The sequence below is a fragment of the Equus quagga genome, chromosome 14 (genome assembly GCF_021613505.1).
Source record: "Equus quagga isolate Etosha38 chromosome 14, UCLA_HA_Equagga_1.0, whole genome shotgun sequence".
Taxonomy (NCBI): Eukaryota; Metazoa; Chordata; class Mammalia; order Perissodactyla; family Equidae; genus Equus; species Equus quagga.
This window is the reverse complement of record NC_060280.1, coordinates 19201974-19222927: the sequence shown is the minus strand read 5'-3', so window position 1 is coordinate 19222927 and position 20954 is coordinate 19201974. Positions and strand designations below refer to the sequence as shown.

The following is a 20954-nucleotide window of genomic DNA, read 5'->3' as shown; positions in this document are numbered from 1 at the left end:
GAATGGACTCATACAGCAGTGAACATAAATAAACCATAACTACCTGCGCCAACATCGGTGAGCATTATGAGCAGTTGCTCAATTAATACTTACTGTATAAATGAAGAAACAGGATGATTCCAATTACATAAAGGTCAAAATAGGCAAAATTAAACTGAATAATATTTTAAGAGTATACATATGGGGCAAAACCATAAGGAAAAGCAAAGGAATGAATAACACCAAATTCAGGAGAGTGGCTCTAAGGGAGAACAAGAGTGGGAACAGTTGAGATGGAGCTCCCAAGGACTTCAATGTTAATGTTCTATTTCTTAAACTGGGTGTTGGATACATGTGTGTTTATTTTATTTTTATTCTTTAAACAACACGTCATAAATACTATATATTTCACAAATATAATTTCATGAGTCACACAGTGACTACTTGAAAACAAGGTCAAGTTGAGATGCAGAATGGGTAATGATTAGCAAGGCTTACACACTACTCAAGTGTTTCACTAGCACATTCTAGCATTGCACGTATAGCTCAAATTTCTGTCTCAGCAAAAATACCAATTACTATGTTTCATGGATCTTTCCCTCAATGCACAGAATGTCAAATCTGTGATTGTCAGCAGTCTCTTAGATTTCCATTAAATGTCTTTTAGATATGTAAACACTCAACGAAATCTGAAATAAATAGGTAAGATAATATTTTAAATTTCACTTGCAAAAGCAATTATTGTATTGCCCAGAACATTTGGAAATTACTGTTGGTCTGTTCTACACATTTAGACAGATGCAACCAAGAGAAGTATAATATAACAAACTTGTAGAAAATGAAGAGTGCTACTTAAGGATTTTCCTGACCTGTACCAGAAGTTGTTTCAGGAGAAAAGCAACTTGAAGGAGAGAAATCTGGAATTGGCTCTTTGATCTGATTAGAGTCACAGTATTAATAATTGCTGGGTTAGGGGGTAGGAGGCATGAACAGGCAGAGCACAGAGGAGTTTTAGGGTAGTGAAAATACGCTGTGTAACACCATAATGAAGGATACATCTCATTATACATTTGTCCAAACCTCATGACTGTACACCACCAAGAGTGAAACATAAAGTAAACTATGGATTTTAGGTGATTATGATGTGTCAATGTAGGTTCATTAATTGTGACAAATGTACCACTCTGGTGGGGAATGTTGATAATGGGGGAGGCTATGCATGTGCAGGGGCAGAAGGCATATGGGAAATCTCTATACCTTCCCCTTAATCTTGCTGTGAACCTAAAACTGTTCTTAAAAAATGAAATCTTAATAATCATTAAGAACAAAAAGTATTAATAAATCTTTTGCCAGTAGTTAATGAGAAATCATTAATCAATGGCACTCAATGGCAAAACAATTACTTAAATTATCACCTATAGACAACTATAATCAAGTGCCTACAGATAACCAACTATTTGCCATAAATATTTCAGTTCAAATAAAGGGAACAATGAGGCTAGTCCACTATTTCAAAGTGTACTAGAGAACAAGGAGAAAGATCATAATAAGCTCAGGGTGTTAAATTTCTATTACACGGTTCAGGTAAGGGACCAGAAAGTTTCTACGATTGCTCTTATTTATCTTAAATAAGATCCAGCAGCTGCAGGGTTAAGATGTCTAAATATTATAACAAAGTCTAATCCTATAGGTGACTGAATTACAATACAAACTGAGTTCACAACGTCACATGGTCTCATGTCACATTAGGGTATTGTCTGGGAAGAGGGTGGTAACTTTGTGTAGTGTCAACTTAGCTAAACTGGAACTATTTTCCTCAGAATTTCCTTCCCTGTATGGTTCTGCGGTAGAGTTGCCAGAGATCTGGAAGGTGGAAGTGAAGCAGCACCCACGCTTATGTTCCGAAGTCAGTGCAGGGTTAGGTGCTGCGTGTACGTATTGTCGCTCATCTGCCGTCTTATCTTGTCAGTCAGGCTTGCAGCTCCTCCAGCTCCTGCTGGATTTCCTCTTTCAGCTTCTTTGAATTCTGAGCTGGCATGTGTGCAGCTCTGTAGTGAAGGGAATTAACTTTTCCTGCAAGTCAACTGCATCACCAAAGTTGAAGGCTTAAAGGCAGTGAGAGACAGACAGGGGCTTCAATTTGTCCTCACTCTCCCTCTCTTCAAAAACAAGAAAACTCCTGTAGACTAAATAATCTACAAACATCAACTAATTACAGATGTATAGATAAATCCTATATTTTAATTCCTGTAGTAGGCAAGGGTAAATTTGAACATTGTACTTTATTACATAGGATTACAAATAATTCCTTCAATATCCATACATGTTGCTATGTACACATTAGCACATCTTTAAAAGCTGCTGTGTAGTACTCCACATGGTGCACGTTCACCAAATTTTATCTAGCTACTATCCCAGTGACAAACACTCAGATTGCCCCAATGTCCTGACATCATAAATAAGCGAGTAACCAGGTACAAGTCCTCTTATGGTCTTGTATAAGATCTCTCTCTCTCTTCCTTTCAATCATCTGTCCAGGACTACTGCTGGATCATAGGGTATGTGTACCCTCGTTGTGACTAAGTACCACCTGATCGCTCTCCAAAATGACTGTACTTATCTCTGCTTTCAACAGCCGTGCAAGAAGATTCCTATACTGTCACACCCCTACCAACATGGCATTATTCTATTTTCTAATTTTTGCCTGTCTGAGTATAAAGAGTTACTGTTTTAATTTGCATATCCTTATAGCTTTTTGAATTCTATTTTTTATAAAGAGCTGTTCATACCTTTTTTACATTTTTCCATTTGGGTTGCTGATTTATTCTTGGTGATTTACAGAAATTCTTTGTATATTCCAGATACTATTTCCTTGTCATTTAGACATAGTAAAACAAAATTTCTGGTCTATTAAATCAACATCCATAATTTAATTTCATCCATGTTGTCCTTCATTGATTAAAGAGTCTTAATAACTTAAGGAATCAATCTGCTTTTTTTCTTTGTACTGTTGTATTTATGTTTCAAATTTTAAGAACTTCTCCTCTGCCCCTAGGTCACAAAGATACCTCATCTTCATTTCTTTCATTAACTTTGGAATTTTTTCTTTACATTTATATGTTTAATCCCTCTGAAGAACATCTTTATATGTGCTGCTATCTAGGAATGCTTTATTCCTCTTCATACAGTGATCTAATTTCCCAGCACCATTTACTAAACAAGCCTTCCTTTCCCCACTGATTTGTGACACCTACTAAGTTTCCATGAACACGAAGTCTGTCTGTGTGTGCTCTATTATATCTCATTGGTTTATTAGCATGTTTGTGCTCTAAAAAGACAATGGTTTTATTATCATGATTTCAAAGTATATCTTGACGTCTGATAGGGAAAGTCCTCTCTTCTTTGTTCTTCATGTTCTTTCATGTAAATTTTAGAAGGATAGTATCAAAATCCTCAAAAATTTCAACTAGAGTGATGAAAAAGTGGGCAAAGGACTTAAACAGACATTTCTCAAAAGGTGATATACAAATGGCCAATAAGCACATGAAAAGATGCTCAACAACACTACTACCATTACGAAAATGCAAATGAAAATCACAATGAGATACCACCTCACACCCTTAGGATGGCAATTATCAAAAGAACAGAAAATAATAAGTATTGGAGAGGCTGTGGAGAAACTGGAACCCTTGTGCACTGCCAGTGGGAACATAATATGGTACAGTCACTGTGGAAAACAGTAAGGTGGTCCCTCAAAAAATTAAAACTGGAATTGCCATATGATCCAGCAATTCCACTTCTGGGTAGACATTCAACAGAACTGAAAGCAGGGCCTTGAAGAGATATTTGTACACCCATGTTCACTGCAGCATTATTCACAACAGCCACAAGGTGCAAGTCACCTAACGTGTTTGTTGACAAATAAATGGATAAGCAAAATGTGGTATGTACATACCATGGGACATTATTTGGCCTTAAACAGGAAGGAAATTCTGACACATGCTACAACCTGGATGAACCATGGGGAGATTATGGTAAGTGAAATAAGCCAGTTACAGAAAGACAAATACTATATGATTCCACTTACATGAGTACTTAGAGTTGTCAAATTTATAAAGACGGAAGGAAGAATGGTGATTGCCAGAGGCTGGTGGGGAGGGGAGAAATGGGAGTAACTGTTTAGTTGGTAAGTTTCAGTTTGGGAATATGGGAATAGTTCCGGAGATGGATGGTGATGATGTTTGGATAACAGTGTTAATGTGCTTAATGCCACTGACCTATACACTTAAAAATGGTTAAAGTGGGAAATTTTATGTTATGCAATATTGTATATTACAATAAAAAAATCCAACTAGAGTTCATTCATTCTTTGGGCACTGCTGTACTTTCTAGAATACAAAGATACTCCAAGCCTTTCGTATATTTTCCTTGCCCTAGTCCTGGCCCTGGCCATTTCTTCAAGGAGTCATTTCTTCCTTTGTTGAAACTGGTATTTAAAAACCAAGATCTAGATACTAGGTGTGCACATTGTTACTGGGGTGTCTCTGCTGCCAGGCCTTCTCAACAAATAGAGCTAGGAAATACACATACATACCCCCCTGCACACACACACAGACATACACACGCATTTCCACTTATCTTTATTTCAGTATCTATCTATATATATGTTGAAAATTATGAATTTGTATCATTAGCTCTACTTTATTCAAAAGTATAGGATTCATTCTAGCTTTCTCCTTTTCCATATTTGCACCTTCTCTAACAGTGAAAAACCTGGCTATCATTATTCTCAATATATTTATTTATTTCTTCAGTCTTCTGAAAGTAAACGGTATTCTGATTACACTGGGCCACCAATACTACCTTACCTGGACTCCATTTTTGCAAGTATGGGGCCCAGCCTCTGCCTGGTTGCCATTACTGCCCTGCCTGAGCCTGCCTAATGGTGCTTGGACGCAGGATGAAAGAAGGAGGGATGGAGGGAAGGAGGGAAGGAAGGAAGAGAGAAGGGAATGAAGGGTGGGAAGAGAGGGAAGATTTTTAAAAAATTTATTTAGTTGGTTTTTGCTGGCAAAAAGAAATGCTTACTGATTTTTGTGGATTGATCTTATACCCAGCAACCTAACTAAATCGTCTTATTAGTTAAAATAATTTGTTCAATGTGGCACTTTTTTTAGGCAGAGGATTATATAATCTGAAAATGACAGCTTTCTCTTCCAAGCCTTAGATCTCATTTCTTATTTCCCCCTTTATAATAGTTTTTTAAAATTGAGATATAATTGACATATAACATTATATTAGTTTTAGGGGTACAACATAATGATTTGACAACATTGTTAACAGTAGCAATAACAGTAAGCATCTTCATCTTGCTCCAATCTTAAGGGAACGCATATAGTTTCTTCATTAACTATAAGGCTTGCTGCAGGTCTTTGGTATGTAGGTTTTACCAAGTATGGAAGTTTTTCTCTAATAACAGTTTGCTAAGAACTTTCACACAAATACACACTGAACTTTCTGAAAAGCCCTCTCTGCACTTATTAAGATAATCATAATTTTTCTCCTTTAATCTATTAGTGTGGTGAATTACACTAAAAGAATTCCACTATATTGTGATGTTTTATTTTTTTAACGCACTCCTGGAATCAATCAGCCAATATTTTACTTAGAAACTCTGCATTTACATTGAATAAAAAAGTGGAACTATCTTTTTCTTTCCTTTTTGGATTCCTATTTGGTTTTGGAATCTGATTTACACTAGCTTCATAAAATGATATTAAAAATAATCCTGATTAACTAGAGAAACAGAATAAGAATACAATACACAATTTATATAAATTAAAAATACATGTGCACTAGTATACACTTTTCAAGAACATCTGCATAGAAAACAATATATTAAACACATTAAAATGACTGCAGGAGATTGGATGCATAATGGTGATGAAAATAAATAAACAAATAAATAAAACAAGAAACGGACCTTTCATGGACCAAAGATGATAATGTGTTATGAACTGGGGAGGGCCAGGACTGCTTCTAGTGAGCAAGGATGAAAAAAATATCCTGAGATTATGGAATTCAGAGGTAAGAGGAACGTAGGGAGCATCCAGTCTAACCTCTCTGACAATGCAGAAATCCTTTTTCAGCTTTCCTGAAAACGACTAAAGAGTATTTGATAGAATACTCTATGCAATGGTCATTGCATATCTATAAAGCTGTCCATTTTGCTGTTGAAAAGTTTTAAATGTTAGCTCCAATCTATCCCATCCCAGGCTTAGTGCATCAGAATCTCTGATGATGGGGCCTAGAAATGCATATTTAAAAAATTTAAGAGAAGTTTTGAAAATGACTATATTAGATAATAGGACACTGGTTTTTCAACTCTAGCTACAAATCAAATTTACCTGTGGAACTTTAAAAAGATACAGATACTTTCGCTTCATCCTTGGTGATTCTAATGCAGTAGGTATGAACACCTGTGCTTTAAATATATCAACAACATTACTGTCTATTGGGGATAATATTGACCAGCTGTACGTGAAGTTTAAGCTTTACTTTCAAGCAGAGGTCATGAATTACAAACTATCCATCTACATTCTCTTACCTAGATATGCCTGTGTACAGAGACAGAAAAGTGAACAGAGGCTGACTCTGGTTGGGGATTAGATTATAGCCAAGAAAGGGTAAAAGCTCCTGGCCTGTGTAGGGATAGAAACTGTAGAGCTGACCAGCTAAGGCAGCAGTTACTTATATTACATTCACTTACTCATTTACTCATTCATCAAATTTTTATTGAGAGACTACTTCATGCCAGACATAATGAGGAATACAGATAAGTCAAGAGGCAATTTCATTATATGTGATAAACGCTATTGCAGGGTCACAGTGGATAGGATGGGAACAGTACAAGATAGAGTGGAAGCACATAGAAATGGCTACCAATCCATAACTGATGGAAGGCTTTCAGGAGGAAGTGACATCTAAACTGAGATTAAAGGATGAGCAGGCATTAGCCAGGTGAAAGGGACGACTGAGGGAGTGAGGAGTAGAAAGAGTGTTTCAAACTAACACAATGCGATGTACAAAGGCCAGAGGATGACAGCAGAGAAAGCTGAAGCTGTAGACGTAGGCAGGGGCCAAGACAATGATTAGTAGGGGGATGGGTCAGATGGAGGTAGGGAGACCAGGTAAGAAGTAGTCGTAGTAACAGAGGCAAGAAATGTTGGTGACTTAAATTAGGATATTGTAATTTAAGTCAGAGAAAAGTGGATGGAGTTGATAGACATTTAGGAAGTAGAATCTATAGGACCAGTGGCTGATCAGATATGAGGATAAACCTAAGAGAAAGAGACTAATTCCATGTTTTTGGCTTACTTGTGCCATTTGTTGAACTAGGACACTCAGGAGGAAGTGGTTGTGGGTGTTGGCTGGATATGGGGTAAAAGATGATTATTTCAGTTTGGAACATATCTAAATAGCTTTGGAACATTTAAGATGGACAATAACCAGCAAGATTTTCAGGTCTGGAACTTAGGAGGTAGATTTGGGCTTGAAATATAGATTTGGAAGATATAAGTATAAGATGGTAATATGAATGAATAAGATTGCCTAGGGAGAATCTTAGACTGGGAGATGATCTAAAGATGGATCTAAAATGCAAATGAATATCACCATTTACAGGATGGGGGAAGAGAAGCCCTACCAAGAAGACTGAAAAAGAGATTCAGGGGCTGGCCCCGTGGCCGAGTGGTTAAGTTCGTGCGCTCTGCTGCAGGCGGCCCAGTGTTTCGTTGGTTCGAATCCATCAAACCACGCTGAGGCAGCATCCCACATGCCACAACTAGAAGGACCCACAACGAACAATATACAACTATGTACTGGGGGCTTTGGGGAGAAAAAAGGAAAAAATAAAATCTTAAAAAAAAAAAGAAAAGGAAAAAGAGATTCAAAAGAAGTAGAAAACCAGGAGAAATGGTATCATCAAAGATAAGGGGAGAGAGTTTTGCAAAGAGGTGGTTACCATCAAATGCTACCAGGTGTAGAACCGAGGTGGGGGTGGGGTGGGGGTGGAGGTGGTGAGGATTGGGGGGAAAAAAAGAGATAAGAACTGAAAAGTTCCCACTAGATTTATCAATGAGTTTTCATCAATGATTTTGGTTTAGTGGTAGTATTTGAAGATTTGGCCTAAACCTTACAGCTATTAGAATAGCTAACGTCTTAATGAATTTTATTCTAAATCTGAAACTCAAAGCTGTTGACAACCTAGTTGATAAGTAACTTAGAAAAATAGACTCTTGTTTCAATAATTACTGCTTCTGTGAAATTATGTGATCATTCATGTATTCAAACAATATCTGAATACTTGCTATGTGTCAGGTGCTGTGCTGGATGTTGGGTATACAATGATGAACAATACAAACAAGGTCTGTTTTCATTCAGTTAAGCCTAGAGTTTTTCAATAGCAATTGTTATTTTAAAATAGGGGGCCGGCCCCGTGGTTAAGTGGTTAAGTTCCCGCGCTCCACTTTGGTAGCCCAGGGTTTCACGAGTTTGGATCCTGGGCGCCGACATGGCACCGCCCATCAGGCCACGCTGAGGCGGCGTCCCACATGCCACAACCAGAAGGACCACAACTACAGTATACAACTATGTACTGGGGGCTTTGAGGAGAAGAAGGAAAAAAATAATAATATTGGCAACAGATGTTAGTTCAGGTGCCAATCTTTAAAAAAAAAGAAAAGAAAAGAAAGATCCACAAGTTTCCAGAATACAGATTCCTGATATAAACTTCAATTTAGCTATAGAGCACAAAAACTGCCACAGTTTTTGAAGAATGTAGTATCAGTGAGTTAAAGGCACAGAGGAAACAAAACAGAACAAAACTAGATTTAGAACTCACTTCTTCAATTTACGAGCTGTGTGATTTGGGAAAATTACTTAATTTCTTTAAGCCTATTTCCAGAGAAGAGAAATGATTGTGGCTGACCCAGTTTCGGAGCCATAGGAAGCTGAGCCTGTATGAGGCAGTCAGAGAAGGAAAAGGATAGGACAATTATGGATGATGGCTTGATGGTTCTCTTACAACGGGGAGTGGGGAATGAAAGCAGAGTTGGGGAGTAGGAACTGACTTTGTTTAACGGCCCCTTCTGCTTAGGTTCTCCTCCACAAGAAGTAAACCAAAGAACGACTAAACAAAAAGAACATGTACGTGGTGAAGCTTGTTGACTGTAAGCTTCATTACAGCATGACCTGGCTGAGCTGTTCCGTTGAGAAACAGAATTGTTTACAGCAAAACAGAATTTCCCTTAGTCAGACCTAGTATCTCCCAGGCCAGCAATATCCTCTTGCTCTTAAAAATAAATATGCAAACAAACAAACAAACCTCTAATCTTCTGCCAGGATAAACGAGAGGCCACTGGCTATTGACATGGAATTGGAAAAGAATCTGAGAAGGGAATCCTACTCCATCTTAAAGAGACTTTCAACCAATGCTCTTTCTAATGTTTGAGCCGCATCTTAAGCTGTTTTCAGCGATAACTCACTGTGCCCAATTTCTGAGCCTTTTGCAGTTTGCAAATTGGGCTGGTTCAAGGCTTTTACAACTGTTAGTTAGGAAAAGGCTTTCTTGGGTCTGCTAAGTCAAGTCACTCATCGATCAGCTTTCTGGTTTCCAAATTTGTGGTTGCTGTTGTCTCCTCTCCTGTTTTGCCTGTGGGTTTATGCATTAAAAATTCCTTTACTTTTGTTTTAGTGGTGTTTTGAGTAGTAGCTGACATTAAATATACACATTCAATCTGTTCACTTTAACCAGAAGTTACTCTATCTACTTCTCTCATCTCACCTCCCACCATCTTTCTACACTACACTGGGAAACATAGAAATATTTTTTAATTTTCAAAAACACAGGCCCTTTCCACACTTCTTTTTTCTACTAGCAAGTTCTTCTGTGTGGAATACTCTCCCTCCCAATCCTTGTCTGACAAATGCCTTCTGTGACACCTCCTTTCCACTCTAAATCCAGTAACCCCATAGTAGTGTTTGCAGTACTGTTCCACACATCTCTATCAGTGCATGTCCCACTATATCATAAATACTGGTTTACCTGGGAGTTTTTCCTTCTAGACTGTGAACTCCTTAAGAACTAGAATTATATCTTAATAATCTCAGTATCTCCACTACCTAGTACAGAGACTAGAACATGGCAGAAATCAGAACATGTTTGGAGAAAGAGAAGAGAGGAAAGGAGTAAAATACACACCCTGATTAAACAAGAGGTATTCTACTGATTAATATACTCCTAATGTGTTAGTCTGTTCTGGGCTGCTAGAGCAAATACCACAGTCTGGGTGGTTTATAAACAACAGAAATTTATTTCTCAGAGTTCTGGAGGTTGGAAGCCCAAGATAAGGATGCCAGCATGGTCGGGTGAAGACCCTCTTCAGGGTTGCAGACTTCTTGTATCCTTACAGGGTGGAAGGGGCGAGAGAGCTCTCTTGGTTCTCTTTTATAAGGGCATTAATCTCGGTGGTGAGGGTTCTGCCTTCATGGCCTAATCACCTCCTCAAAGCCCCACCTCCTAACACCATCACCTTGGGGGTTAGGTTTCTGATGTATGAATGCAAGAGGACACATTCAGACCACAGCACTTAATAAAATCCCCAAATTTGCTACTTCATACATATAAACTGGTCAACAGCAGTGCTTGAATGTCCTTAAAAACGTCCAGATTGTTAAATCAATCTGATGTGGGAAGTTTGGGGTTCCAGAAGAAAAGCCTCTTTTCTCATACTTTTAAACCTCTATGTGGTTTCCTATATTATTCAGAGCCCCTGGCCTAAGAAGCCCAATATAAGAATTTATGCAGCAACCAATGAAATTTTATAAAAACACTTTGTTTGTGACTGGAGTTTTCAGCCCTTGACAAAATCTGAGGCTTGACTACTAAGCCTCTCCTCTTTAGTAAGGCAGGACCCTTGGTTACTTTTGGAGATACTGACTATTGCCAGCTTAAGTCGCACTAAGCTCACTGTTTAGGAGCTTTTTTTCCCATAGTAAAACTTTCTCAATGAAGAGAAAGTCACTGATTTACATTCTGGCGTAAGTTCCTTATCTTGTCACAGATTAGCACTTTGAACAGTACTGTGTTAGACCATCTCATTACATCCTCCACGTGTCTTACTTTCCTTTCTATATTTTCTATCTTCTTATCTCTCTCTGCTCCAATATGTGTAATTGCTTCAGATGTGTATTCCAGTTCACTATAATTCTCTCTTCCACTGTGTCTAGTTTAAAGTTTGACCTATCCATTGAGATTTTGTTAATTATGTATTTATTTCTTTGTTTACTTATTTTATCTGGACATTCAAACATATATCAAAGTTGAAAGAATTTTACACTGAACACCTGTATACTTTCCACTTAGACTGCATCAATAACATTTTACTATGCTTGCTTTATCATTTATCTATCCATCTATCTATCCATTAATCCATCTTACTCTTAGTGCATTTCAAAGTAAATCACAGGCATCAATTATATTTTCCCCCAAGTACTTTAGCATCCATATCATTAGAGTTCAATATCTCTTTATAGGTTTTTCTTTTGCTCTACAATTTACATACAATAAAATATACAAATAGTAGTATCTCACAGTGGTTTTAAGTTGCATTTCCATGATAACTAATAATATTGAGTACTTCTTCAAGTGCTTATTGACCATTCACATACCTTATTTTGTGAAGTGTCTGTTCAAATTGTCGATTTTAAAAAACTGGTTTGTTTGGCTGCTGCTTCTTAAGTTGTAGACGTTCATTATATAAACACGAAATCAGTTCTTTACCATATATATATTTTGGGAACATTTTTTCCCAGTCTTGCCTATTCATTTTCTTAATGGTATCTTTCAATGAGCATTAGTTTTAATTCTGATGAAGTAAATGATCACTTTTTATCTTTTTTGCTTATTGCTTTCTGTGACTTAAGAGACTGTTAGCAATTCCCAAGGCATGAAACTGCCCCATGTTTTCCCTTAAAAGCTTTATGGGTCCACATTTGAGGTTTAGGTCTACACTGTACCTCAAATTAATTCTTGTGTTTGACGTGAGGTAGAGGTCAAGGTTCACTTTTTTCCATGTGGACATTCAGTTATTCCACGACTATTTGTGGAATAAAACTTTCCTCCTTCTATTGGATTGCTTTGGTGCCTTTGTCAAAAATCCCATAAATGTGGGTCTATTTCTGGGTGCTCTTTCTGTTGATCTATTTGTTGATACTTGTCAGTAACCACCGTCTTGATTATTCTGAGTTGATTTTAAGTCTTGAAGTCAGGTGGTATAAGTCCTCCAACTGTGTTCTTTTTCAAGATTGCTTTGGCCATCCTAAGTACTCCGCATTTCCACATAAATTTTAGAACCAGCCTGTCAATTTCTAAAAAGAGTCTGATGCGATTCTGATTGGGATTGCATTGAACCTACAGATTGATTTGCAGAGAACTGACATCCTAACAATATTGAGTCTTCCACATGCTTTGAGCTTTTACTTTTTTTTTTTAAGATTGGCACCTGAGTTAACAACTGTTGCCAATCTCTTTTTTTTTTCCCTGCTTTTTTCTCCCCAAACCCCCCCCAGTTCATAGTTGTATATTTTAGTTGTGGGTCCTTCTAGTGTGGCATGTGGGACACCGCCTCAGCATGGCCTGACGAGCGGTGCCATGTCTGTGCTCAGGATCGGAACTGGCAAAACCCTGGGCTGCCGAAGCGGAGCACGTGAACTTAACCACTCAGCCATGGGGCTGGCCCCTCAGTTTTTACATTTAATGATCATATAATTTAAACTTACCTGGCCATTTTTCTTGTCTCTTGTTATTCGCTTATTTTATATTCAATCTTTTACTTATTTACACATTTTAATCATTATATATTCAAATTGGATAATTCCAATATATAAAGTCTTTAGGGGTCTAAATCTGTTGTTGGTTGTTTCTGTTAACACTAATTCATACTGGCTCATTTCCTCAGTATTTGGTCATTTTTAAATTGTGAGTTCATATTTTATTGAATTTCATCTCTGGGAATCCTGATTGCCTAACTTGGGGCTGCATTATTCCAGAAAGGATTTACAACCACTTCTTCTGGAAGGATGGGTGAGGAGCATGCTACTGAATAGAGATTATTTTATTCCTCTTCCAGGCTTAATTCTGCTTACAAATCTGATTTTCCCAATTGCTAATTGCTCAGGATTTGGTTTTCCCTATTTGTCCCTTTCTTCGCCTTCCCCCACACTCCCCAAGGAAGATTAGCCCTGAGCTAATATCTGCCACCAATCCCCTTCTTTTCGCTGAGGAAGACTGGCCCTGAGCTAACATCTGTGCCCATCTTCCTTTGTTTTATACGTAGGATGCCTGCCATAGCATGGCTTGATAAGTGGTGCATAGGCCTGCACCCAGGATCCAAACCGGCGAACCCTGGGTTGCCAAAGAACATGTGAACTGAACTGCTGTGCCACTGAGCAGGCCCTATTTGTCCTTTTCTTGAATGTACAGGAGGGACATATTGGAGATTTCCTTTTCTTCTTGGGAAAAACAATGTATGAAAACTATGTTTTTTGCATGATTGTATGTTTTGCAATTTTCTAAGATCTATTTCTATGTTAGTGAGAGGGTCCCTCAGAGCATGCAGTTTATTATGATGCTGGAAATGGAGGACATCACTGGGTTTTAAATTTATAGTTTATTGTTAAAAGATCTTAGTAAAGATCTTGACACATAAAAAGTTTTAATCATGTATCTGCTAAAATGGAAAGAGTTAAGGCCATGATATTTTTGGAGAGATTTCTAGTAATCTCAGATATGAAAAAATATTAAAATACATATCAGTTATTTGAAATGAAATGATATGTAGGAATAATCTATAACTTCTATAAATTAGCCCTTCAAAAAGTTATCTTGGCATTGAAAAAATAACCTGATAAACAAAATAGCCCCTTGGCAGTACTCATGTTCCATTTAATTTTCCCGAGGACAGGAAAGACAGAATAACTTCAAGATCACAAAAAGCAAAAATCTCTCAAGTTTTTTAATCACTACCTAAAAATTAGTTCATTTAGTTAATGCTTCTTTCTTAACACACCAACACAGATGTTTGGCCTCTCTGCCTTGAAACTCTATGCTTTTGTAAAAAATGTTCAGAATGTCATGTTAAATCCCCACAAGAAACATCGTTACAACAAGAATATAAATATTAGTAAATCCCAAGTTAGCAATAAATAACCCATTAAAATAAGAAAATCCCATGCGAGCTCCTTTCTAACTGAGAAGAGCCTTTCTGGAACGTTAAACAACAGCATGTGCTGGAAGGAAGACAGGATCTATTTTTATGTACTTATGAAATACTGCATTATAAAATATTAAGTGCCTATCAGTCCAGGTGTGTTTGAAAGCAGCAAAAAAAAAAAAAAAAAAAGCCTTTTTTTTTTTTTTTCAGAAATGCAATTAGTCAAATGAAAAAGAAAAGTATTTGTAGCCCAAGGGCACCTGGCTGTTCTGTAAGTGACCTTCTAATTAGTATATGCTAAAATTAAGTGTGGAGAAAGCCTGATAATTTAGTTCTTTAGTTAATAAACAGCACAGAAAGTACTAATGAAAAGAACGCCCCAAAATAGTTTTTGTGGTTCTATCACCAGTTAAAGGGAATCAGGAAATTATGTAACTTTAGGGCTTCCAGAGATCTTGACCAGTTAATCAAATTCTTTTGTCCTCTATAGTGACAGTACCAAAGTAACTGTAATAAAGTAACAATAGTAACAAAAGATACGTGGCTTTTTTTAGGGCAAATTTATCATGTTTTATTCTTCTCATAAAGATGTTCAATAATTTCCTTCCTACAAAAATAATCTTTAAAATTTCTTTTATTATTATTTTTTATTTTATTTTTTTTAAAGATTTTATTTCTCCTTTTTCTCCCCAAAGCCCCCCGGTACACAGCTGGGTATTTTTAGTTGTGGGTCCTTCTAGTTGTGGCATGTGGGATGCTGCCTCAGCATGGCCTGATGAGTGGTGCCATGTCCGTGCCCAGAATCCGAACGGGCGAAACCCTGGGCCACCAAAAGCGGAGTGCGCGAACTTAACCACTTGGCCACAGGGCTGGCCCCGAGAATCTTTTTTTAAATTACAGAAGACATGCTTGTTATGTATTATAATTTAATTATGCTTGTGTGTGTGTGTGTGTTTCAAGCAGAGAAAGGTTTAAATTGGAAGTCAAAACTCTTCTAATCCATATGCCAGAGATAACCACTGCTAAGAATTTAGTGTAAATACTCTTCCAGATTTTTACTATGATATACACACATACATACATGTGATTTTAGATCAAAAATGAAATCATATCATATCTACTTTGTCTAACTTTTTTTGCCCACCTAGCAACATCTAATAGAAGTTTTTCCATATGGGTACATATTATAGATCTATCTTTTCCTATTTAGTAGCTGAACGGTATTCCAAAGAACAGTTGTACCGTAATTAAATCAATATTCGAATGGTAAACATTTAGGTTGCTTTCAAGTTTTGCTATCATAAACTATTATAGCAGTCTCTTAGACTCTAAAGTAAGAATCTGTTTCCATGAGCCAGCCCTGATGGCCCAGCAGTTAAGTTCACTGCACTCTGTTTCAGGGGCCCAGGTTTGGTTTTCCGGGCACGGAACAACACCACTCATCTGTCAGTCGCCATTCTGTGGTGACAGCTCACACAGAAGAACCAGAAGAACATACAACTATATACAACTATGTATGGGGGTTTGGGGGGGGGGAAAGGAAGAAAAAAGGAGGAAGACTGGCCAGATGTTAGCTTAGGGTGAATCTTTCCCTGCAAAAATTTAAAAAAAGGATGTGTTTCAGTAAAGGTGACTTATCTTCTATCTTGTCAATTTGCTTAAAGAAACTACAAAAATCTTTTTACAAGAGTACGTTTTTGATGCTAGATTTTAAGTTAGAATTCCTGAGAAAGATATTTGTAGCATAACGTGATGTTTTAATATAGGTATAGATTGTCTTGCTTTTCTTTATAATTTTACCCCATATGTTGTATCCCTAAATTAAGTATCCTGAAATAATATATTATATGCTTTGAATTTTATATAAATGGAATCACATTGTAGTTGAATTGCCTTTTTGTTTTTGAACAGAATTATTTTCATTATGATTCATCTACATTGTTCCTTGTAGCTGTAATTCATTCATTTTCTCTGCTAAATAATATTCTAATATAAGAAGATACTATAACTTATTTATCCATTCTACTGCACATTGGCTTATAAGTTGTTTCCAGTTTTCTGTTATTTCAATCACTGCTCCAATGAACATTTTTTGCATGACTCTTCAGGTATGTGGGCAAGAGTTTATATTCAGCTTTATAGGAAAATGACAAATTATCTGATTTTTTATATCTTATTACATTTTCTAAAGGAATTGTACCATTTTACACTCTAACCAGCAGAGTTTACATGTTCCACTTGTTTTCTGTCTTCACCAATATTTGATATTATCCAATTTTTTAATCATTACAAAATAGGGAATGTAAAAGGCTATCTCGTGGTTTTAATTTACATTTCTCCAATTATTAACATCATCTTTTTTTTTATACACTTATGATCCAAGTGGGATTCTTTGAGATACTTTTTAAAGTCTTTTTGCCCATTTAAAATTTGGGTTGTTGATCTTTTTTTTCATTGATCTGTAGAAGTTTTTATAATCTGAGTACTAATCGGTTGGCAGTCATATGCTTTGCAATCATCTCTCACTGAGGTTTGCATTTTCACTCTCTTTACGGTATTTTTTGATGAACAGAAATTCTTAATTTTAATGCAGTCAAATTTATCAGTCTTTCAAGATTGGCACTATTTGTGACTTAGCAAATCTTTTCCTAAAGTCATAAAAATATCTCCCTTATTCTGTTTGAAAAATTTCATAGGATGGCTTTTCATATTTAAGTCTTTAATCCAATGAAACTGATTTTAATGTGTGGTGTGAGGTATCTGTACCTTTTTTGTGTACATAGTACATTACATGTACATGGTCACCCAATTGTCTCAGCACTATTTACTAAATTTTTCATCTTTTTGCCACTGGTCTGAAATGCCAACTTTGTCATAAATCATGTTTCCATATATGTGTATATCTGTTTATGAACTCTATATTCTGTTCTATTGGTCAATTTATGATTGTGTCAATACCACATAGTCTTAATTACTACAATCTTAAACTAATTAATTTTTTAAGTTTTATTGAGGTATAATCGACAAATGAAATGGTAAGATATTTAAAGTACACATAATGGTGATTTGGTATCCAGTCAGCCCTCCATATCTGCAGGTTCCACATCCACAGGTTCAAGTACCTTCAGATAGAATACTATGTTTACAATCTATACTACGTAAACTATGTTTACCATCCATGGTTGGTTAAATTGTCAAAACGTGGAACCTGCAAATATGAGGGGATGACTAAGTGACTTGAGTATCCGTGGATTTTGGTGTCTGCAGGGGGTCCTGGAACCAATTCCCTGAGAATACCAAGGGATGACTGTATGTATGCATTGTGAAAGGATTCTCACATTTGAGTTAACATATCCATCACTTCACATATTTATTTATTTATTTATTTAGGTGTGAACATTTAAATTCTACTCTCAGCAAACTTCAATTATTTAATACAGTGTTATCAAACATAGTTACTATGTTTTACATTAGATCCTCAGCTTTATTCACCTTATAGCTAAAAAATTGCACCTCTTACCAACCTCTCCTTATCTCCCCCACCTCTCAGCCTAGTAACCACTTTTCTACTCTCTTTTTCTAAAAGTTTGAACTAAAAAAAAAATCCACACATAAATAACACCATCCAGTATCTGTCTTTCTCTGTCCGGCTTCTTGTACTTAGCATAATGCCTTCGAAGTCTATCCACGTTGTCACAAATGGTAGGATTTCCTTCTCTCTCTCAGCTGAGTAATATTCCATTCCATTCCCCTCCACACCACATCATCTTTATCCATTCATCCACTGATGGACACTTAGGTTGTTTCCATATCTTGGCTATCGTGAATAATGCTTCAGTGAACACAAGAGTGCCGATATCTCTTTGATATCCTGTTTTCATTTCCTTTGGATATATCCAGAAGTGGTATTGCAAGGTCATAAGGTGGCTCTATTTTTAATTTCTTGAGGAACTTCCAAGGTGTTTTTCATAGTGGCTGTACCAACTTGCATGCCCACTAACAGTGCACAGGGGTTCCCTTTTCTCCACATCCTTGCCAACACTTGGTATCTCTTGCCTTTTTGATAACAGCTATTCTATAGATGTGAAGTTGATAGTTCACAATAGCTTTGATTTGCACTTCCCTGATGATTAGTGATGTTGAGAACCTTTTCATGTACCTGTGGCCACTTGTATGTCTTTTTTTAAATTAATTTTTGTGGGGCCGGCCCTGTGGCTGAGTGGTTAAGGTTGCGTGCTCCACTGTGGTGGCCCAGGGTTTCGCCGGTTTGGATCCTGGGCGTGGACATGGCACTACTCCTCAAGCCACACTGAGGCAGCATCCCACATGCCACAGCTAGAAGGACCCACAACTAAAAAATATACAACTATGTACCAGGGGGCTTTGGGGAGAAAAAGGAAAAATAAAATCTTAAAAAAAAAAACATTAATTAATTTTTGATACCTGACAGGGCCAATTCCCATGCTTTGCTGTGTTTTAGGAGTGCATTGGTAATTCTAGGCTTTTGCTCTTCCAACTGGGATTCTGATGGGAACTGCAATGCCTCTGTACATTAATTTGGGGAGCACTGATATCTTTATAATGTTGAGTCTTCCAATCCATGAACATGGTATATCTTTCCATTTATTTAGGCCTTCTTTCATCCACAAATTTTATTATTAATTATACCCTATAATTCTCAATTTCCAATCTACCAGAATTTAACATGCATTTTGTTTAGTTTCTCTGGAGTCTCATAGGTAGTCTTTGAAATCTTAATATTTAATTGCATTTTTCTCCTTGTGCAAAAAGTTTGAGAAAGGATTTTTACATTACCTGTAAAGAATATGACGCCAATGTCACAGATGTATAACAAGGTAGACAGGGTGGGGAAATCAGATTATTTGCTTCTTTTAAATTTTGTTTTCATTATTTTGTGGAAAGTTTATCTCTACAACATCATACACATATTTTTAAGCCAACTAGAAATAATTTTTTGTGCTTTACACATGCAAGTGGTTAGTAAATACGTAACTGAGTAAGTCATTTATCATTTGGATTATCTGCCATTCACTGTCTTCTGCCTTAACAGTACTACTGAAAACTAACTGAAAAGCACTGACATGAATCCAGACATTAATACACAACTGAATGTTTTAAAGATGACTTTTCATTTTCAGAAAGCTTGCTTATAGAACTAGTAAAATAACCTAGTATTTTTTAAGAGAAAACAAAGAAGGAATGAAAACCTCTTAATGTTTATGCCAAGTAATAAATGTTTCTGACAGAAATGGTATGGATATTGGCTCTTCACCCTATTAGCTGTGGAAGACTCAGGAACTTGATATAACAGTATCTGAATCTCCTGGAAAAATACAAGGTATTCTCAAATAAGAGGAATAATCTGAAAGAGCTAAAAATTACCTGTAGAGTACAGTTCATCATTCTTACTATGTAGTCAAACTGTTGATGGTCTAATATTGCCCGGTTTTGCTGGACATGCAAACCCAGCTCATCAGTCAGACACTGTCTTGCTGCCTTTCCTTTAAGGGCTCTCAATGCAGCAGGAAGGGTCTGAGGAAAGGAGAGGCAGAAGTGAACAAAAGGTGCCACTGGAAAAAAATAACTTTCAATCACATTGAAGATTCAAGTGCATCCTGTAAACCATTTAACAGAGTTATTAGTGGAATTAAACTCCTAGAAAAAGAGTTGACTTGCTGTTAAGAACAGTTATAAAATAATGGATTTATAGTTATTTTTATTTGTAAGCCAGCATGAAAAGTAAGTAGAATTAGTTTATGTGATAAAAAAATTAACTTCCCTTTTAAAAAAAACTCATCAAAACTTTGGTTACCAAAATGAATGTTGCTTCAGATTTCAAGTCAAACCCACTGACATTTAGACCCCTTCTTTCAATAACTGGCCACATCTCCATGGCAAGAATAGAAGGAAAAATTAAAATGACAAGAAACACAAGTGATTTCATAATTTTAAACTGGTCAGCTATTTAATCACTACTCAATTTTGATTTATGACTGGAAAATTCTACAATATTTTCACCTCACTTCCCTATCAAAATAAAGGGGAAAAAAGGACTCAGAACAACAAATAGAAATCTCTAGGTTTATGCATTAAAACTCTTTCACTTCATCACCCACAAGAATGCTTCTTCCAGTTCACCATTTTGAGTGTAATTAATTTACTTTACATAAAATAATAATAGGCTTATTTAACACCGACAATCTGAAAAACAGAACAAAGGAGCAAATAAGAAGGAAGGGAAGAAGGCTGCAAGCAGGAGGGCTTAACACGGGTACAGGCAGGGACACGAAGCAGGACGTGGACGGCTGAAGGCCAGAGAAGCAAAAGAAAGGCCGCAACACTCCACTCACAAGAAACAAGGAAACCAAAAACGCAAAACAGAGAGGTCTAGGGTCACTGAGTGTAAGGGTAAAAACTTTCCTCTTCAGTTTACATGCTTTATTAGCCCTTATAATGATTCACTAAGAAAAGGTTACATGATATTTAGTATGTTTTATTAAAGAAGGCAAGAAAATGTGCTTTCACGAAGCACATTTAAATTGAATACCACAGTTTCTATAATTCATTACTTATTCTGACTCCATTTTTTGCAGTAAATAAAATTATATTGAAAATGTTAAGTTTCTAAGTAATATGCCAAAATAAGACTGAATGAACAATGTTTAACAGTTTGAGGGAAAA

At 36.6% G+C, this 20954-nt stretch overlaps 1 protein-coding gene across 5 annotated transcripts in view; it reads right to left on the bottom strand.

Annotated features, from left to right (window-relative positions):
- The window catches only part of SBF2 (SET binding factor 2), a 463187-nt gene that overhangs the window by 152472 nt on the left and 289761 nt on the right, over positions 1 to 20954 (bottom strand). For all 5 annotated transcript variants that reach the window (XM_046684984.1, XM_046684986.1, XM_046684988.1 and 2 more), the window contains one exon: positions 19656 to 19805. In XM_046684984.1, the coding sequence (XP_046540940.1) occupies positions 19656 to 19805 (150 nt within the window). The remainder of the gene's footprint in view (positions 1 to 19655; positions 19806 to 20954) is intronic.